This window comes from Lupinus angustifolius, chromosome LG11 (genome assembly GCF_001865875.1).
Source record: "Lupinus angustifolius cultivar Tanjil chromosome LG11, LupAngTanjil_v1.0, whole genome shotgun sequence".
NCBI classification, from domain to species: domain Eukaryota; kingdom Viridiplantae; phylum Streptophyta; class Magnoliopsida; order Fabales; family Fabaceae; genus Lupinus; species Lupinus angustifolius.
In genome coordinates this window covers 17,508,772-17,512,784 of record NC_032019.1, presented here as the reverse complement: position 1 = coordinate 17,512,784, position 4,013 = coordinate 17,508,772, and the positions used below count along the sequence as shown (strand labels likewise).

Below are 4,013 nucleotides of genomic sequence, written 5' to 3'. Positions count from 1 at the left end.
CCCATTACACACTATTTTTGAAATTTTTTTTAAGTATTTTAAAGTGTTTCAACTTTCTTTAAAAATAGTTTGAGCATTACTACTTTGTATATTTTATATTTAAGAGTTTTAGGATATAAGTACCTATAAAGACTTAATCTAATTATCTTGAAGCTTTAATATTCTTTGTCTTCATAAGTATTCTTCATTTTCTTCTTTTTAGTGATGTTGGTGTCTTCATCAAAACCGTCTCAAGGTCAGAAGCAAAGATCTTCTTCACACTCTTAGAAACTGCCTGTATGGTAGGAGCATCGACAATATTAGATGAAGGATAATGAAGATCAATCCTTATTTCTAAGCCTCCTTTTTCGGTGAGTTCGGCTGGAGTGGGTGAAAGGAGATTAGGAGGCTGAGTAGAGGGCATTGGCTTGGAGATTGTGTTAGGGGAGAGGGTGGGTGGGTTTTGTCCAAGTTAGGCATGTGGCAAGTGTGGGTTTTTGTCCTGGTTGGGCGAGTGGCGTGTGTGAATTTTATCATTATTATTTATTTTTAGTTATATTTATTTTTTTATTATCCTTATTTAAACTTTTCACATACAATAAAATACATATAGTAACTCATACTGAAGTTTTTCTAATGTACTAAAAAATCTCCAGCCTAACTCAATTTTGATTATACTGCTAGCTAAGTCTCATCAAATTGAACAATACATATTCTTCCCATATTATGTGTCACGTCATGTGCCATAAGTTATGATTGATGAGAAAAATATTTAATAATTAAACTTTTAACTTAAATACATTTTTTTCAATCAATCACAGCTTATGGCACATGAAGTATCAATATTGTGAGACAATAGATGTGATTCTAACCTATAACCATTGGGCTAAGATGAATGAGCTAAGATGAATGATATGTGTGCTCCCATCTACAATTGAGATTTATATCAATTAACCGGATCATTCATGTATAAGCTTAGGGTTTTTTTAAACATTAAATTAAAAACCATTAAAATAATAATAAATATTAATTAAATGACTTTGAAAATGAAAAAAAATAATATCTACATTTTGAAATACATTTTTATGTTTTTTCTATTTAAGAAATGGAATATTCCACCTAAGTTTGTAGATGAATGACGTTTGTCCTGCTATTTGTCACGTTAGCAATATTAATTACTTTTTGAATGAAGAGAACAAATTGTCAAATAAAAAAAGTCGGAGGACCAAAATCTTCAAAAGTAAATTTGATGGACTAATGTCACCAAACAAAGAAAGTATCTCTTTGGATATTACCCGTACCTCATTTTCTAATTGCTTTAGGTTAATTCTTCAAAGTATCTCTTTGGATATTTATATGAGCATAGCCAAGATAATACAAAACTATGTATTAATGCAAGTTGCTCTTCTGACGTATTTCCCTAAATGGTATATCTATCTTGAGCTAATAAAACTCTACTTCTTTTTTATAGTTTATCTAAAAATTCAGTGTACTTCCCTACTTAAGCTTTGTAGGCAATAATTAACTTATCTTATGATTGATAACCTATTTTCTTAAATGCATTCAGATCTGACTGCTGCTTTGCAGTATCCAATAGAAGCATAGGAGATGAGTCCCTAGAGTTTGCACCTTGATTTGTTCTATTTGATAATGTCTTTTTATAGACCACAGAGAGAATCAAATCCACCTTTTTTCTAGATTTAGAAGGCACCAATTATACCAAGGACCTCAAAGTTGCACTGAGCATGGGATCCATTTGTCCTGCCACGACGCTTGGACGCACCAGTCTACGTTGAATGTGGAACTCTGCACTAAGTTAACGTTTGGTTGAACCAGGTAGTACTGAGTGTGGCTTACTGTGCTGAGCGTACCACTCATTGTGCTTAGTGTGGAGGCGGTGCTGAGGATATTTCAGACAATAGATAATGGATTAATTCCTTGAACTTGGGCGATCAGGGCAGCATATGCGCTGAGCATGGATCTTCTTGCGTTGACCATGGAAGTGGTGCTGAGCATAGCTATCAGATGTTGTTAATTTCGTTGGACATGGATCTGGTGCTAAGCGTGGCTCAGCTGAGTTTAGAATTTTTCTTTTTCATGAGTTTTTGTCCATCATAAGCCTACAAAACCACTTAGGAGCAAACTTAGCCCAAAATTTGATATTTCAATCATGTAATAGTATTTTTCCAATGATTTAGTTGATTCAGTTGTTAATTGCTATAAAATTCTAGTGTTATTTATGGTTTAAATTAGCAATTAATAAACTCTCCCCAACTTCGAACATTGTTTGTCCCCAAACAAGAGTAAAGCCGAGTTTTATTCAGAATATGCTTATTTTTATTAACATATTGTTTGTCCACCCCTTATTCGGCACTACTTGCACGGGGCTAACCCATGCACTATCATAAATGTGGTAAATGATTACAGCTTCAAGATGCTTTATGACTTCACCCCGCACCACCTCTTTCAAGGTGGGGTTTAGCCTTCTTCGAAGCTGAGCAACCGTCTTATATCCCTCTTCCATAGGTATCTTGTGCATACAAATAGTCGGGTTGATCCCTTTTAAATCAGAAAGGGTCCAACTGATAGCCCCGGAATGGGCTTTGAGCAGGTGCACTAGCTACTCTTCTTCCCTATCAGATAGAGAGCTGCTGGTGATAACCGGTTTTTCTTCATTGCCCTCTAAGAATGCACACTTGAGGTGGGAGGGCAAGGTTTTCAATTTCAATTTGTTAACTGGAATGAGCTCAACATCTCCTTCCTCCACATCATTAGATAATGCGGAGACCTCTTCTGGACCAAAGTCTAAGACCTCCTATAAGGGGTCAACCAAAGATGCCTCATAATTAGCTTTCGTGTACACTTCATCAATAACATCCAACGAAAAACAGTACCCTTTATTATTGGGCTGGTGCATATCCTCAAAGACATTGAAAGTGAGTTCTACATCTTCAACCTTCACTATCAACTTCCTGTATTCCACATCAATGATGACATTGCGGTCTTCATGAAGGGCCTCCCAAGAATGAGAGGCATATCAATGTCTTCGTCGATGTCTAAGATAATGAAATCAGCAATGAAGACAAATTTGTCTACCCTTACTAGAACATCCTCTACAACTACATGAGGATACTTCACAGAACGATCCGCGAGTTGTAGAGATATCCAAGTTAGCCTAATCTCAAGATTACTTATCTTACGGGTCATGGATAAGGACATTAAGTTGATGCTAGCTCCTAAATTTAATAGGGTCTTTCCTGTAGGTAGGTTCTCAATAGTAATAGGCAGATTAAAACTATCAGGGTCTTTAGAATTAGGTGGGATGAACTTTTGAATTATGGCACTGCAACTTGCATCTAGTTTCATAGTCTTATTTTCAAGAAGTTGGCGCTTCTTAGTAAGAAGTTCATTCTTGAACTTCATATAAGCCGACATTTGGTCTAATGCCTCAACAAAGGGGATATTTATTTGTAATATGTTGAATATATCCACAAATCGCTTAAATTTCCGCTCATGGTATTGCTTGGTTTGCACCTCGGGGATAAGGAACTAGCTTAATTGGTTTTTCATTTTGCTCAGCAGTTCCCTCATCTACCTTCCCCTTTTATTTTGAACCACTTGGTTCGGAATTCCTACAACAGTACTAGGCTCATATTTTATTCATTTTCAGCCCTCCTAGTGTTCTCCTCACCACCCACATCATAGCCAACTACCCCCCCCCCATAGTGGTTATCGCTTGATACTGCTCTTTGGGGTTTAGCTCAGTATGTGCCGAAAAGACACCCTTATTCTGATCAGTCACTTTCTTGGCAATCTACCCAACCTGAATTTCTAGGTTCATAATTGAGGCATCAATACTTTTTTGGTTGGCCAAGGACAGTTGCATAAATTGGTGTCCTCTAACTTGATTGTTTTATCCTGATAGGATGGTTGAAATGGGGGTTGCCTATTGGAAATACAAACTTCATTCCTCCAAGTTTGGATATAATTCTTATTATTAAACCCCTGGTTGCAATTCTGATAGTAAACATAAG

At 36.3% G+C, this 4,013-nt stretch overlaps 1 protein-coding gene across 1 annotated transcript; it reads right to left on the bottom strand.

The window, feature by feature from the left end:
• Window positions 2,600-3,414, bottom strand: LOC109359775. The gene is made up of 3 exons (XM_019604469.1): window positions 2,996-3,414; window positions 2,843-2,951; window positions 2,600-2,794 (listed from the first exon to the last, which is right to left on the bottom strand). The coding sequence occupies exons 1-3, from the start codon at window positions 3,412-3,414 to the stop codon at window positions 2,600-2,602; spliced, it is 723 nt and encodes a 240-aa protein (XP_019460014.1).

Excerpts from the sequence above, each read along its gene's own strand:
- LOC109359775 (XM_019604469.1), bottom strand. The coding sequence starts at position 3,414 with ATGTCGGCTTATATGAAGTTCAAGAATGAACTTCTTACTAAGAAGCGC. Across the intron at positions 2,952-2,995 it reads ATGCCTCTCATTCTTGGGAG|GAAGTTGATAGTGAAGGTTG; the intron begins GCCCTTCATGAA and ends TGTGGAATACAG. Across the intron at positions 2,795-2,842 it reads CGTTGGATGTTATTGATGAA|GAGGTCTTAGACTTTGGTCC; the intron begins GTGTACACGAAA and ends GACCCCTTATAG.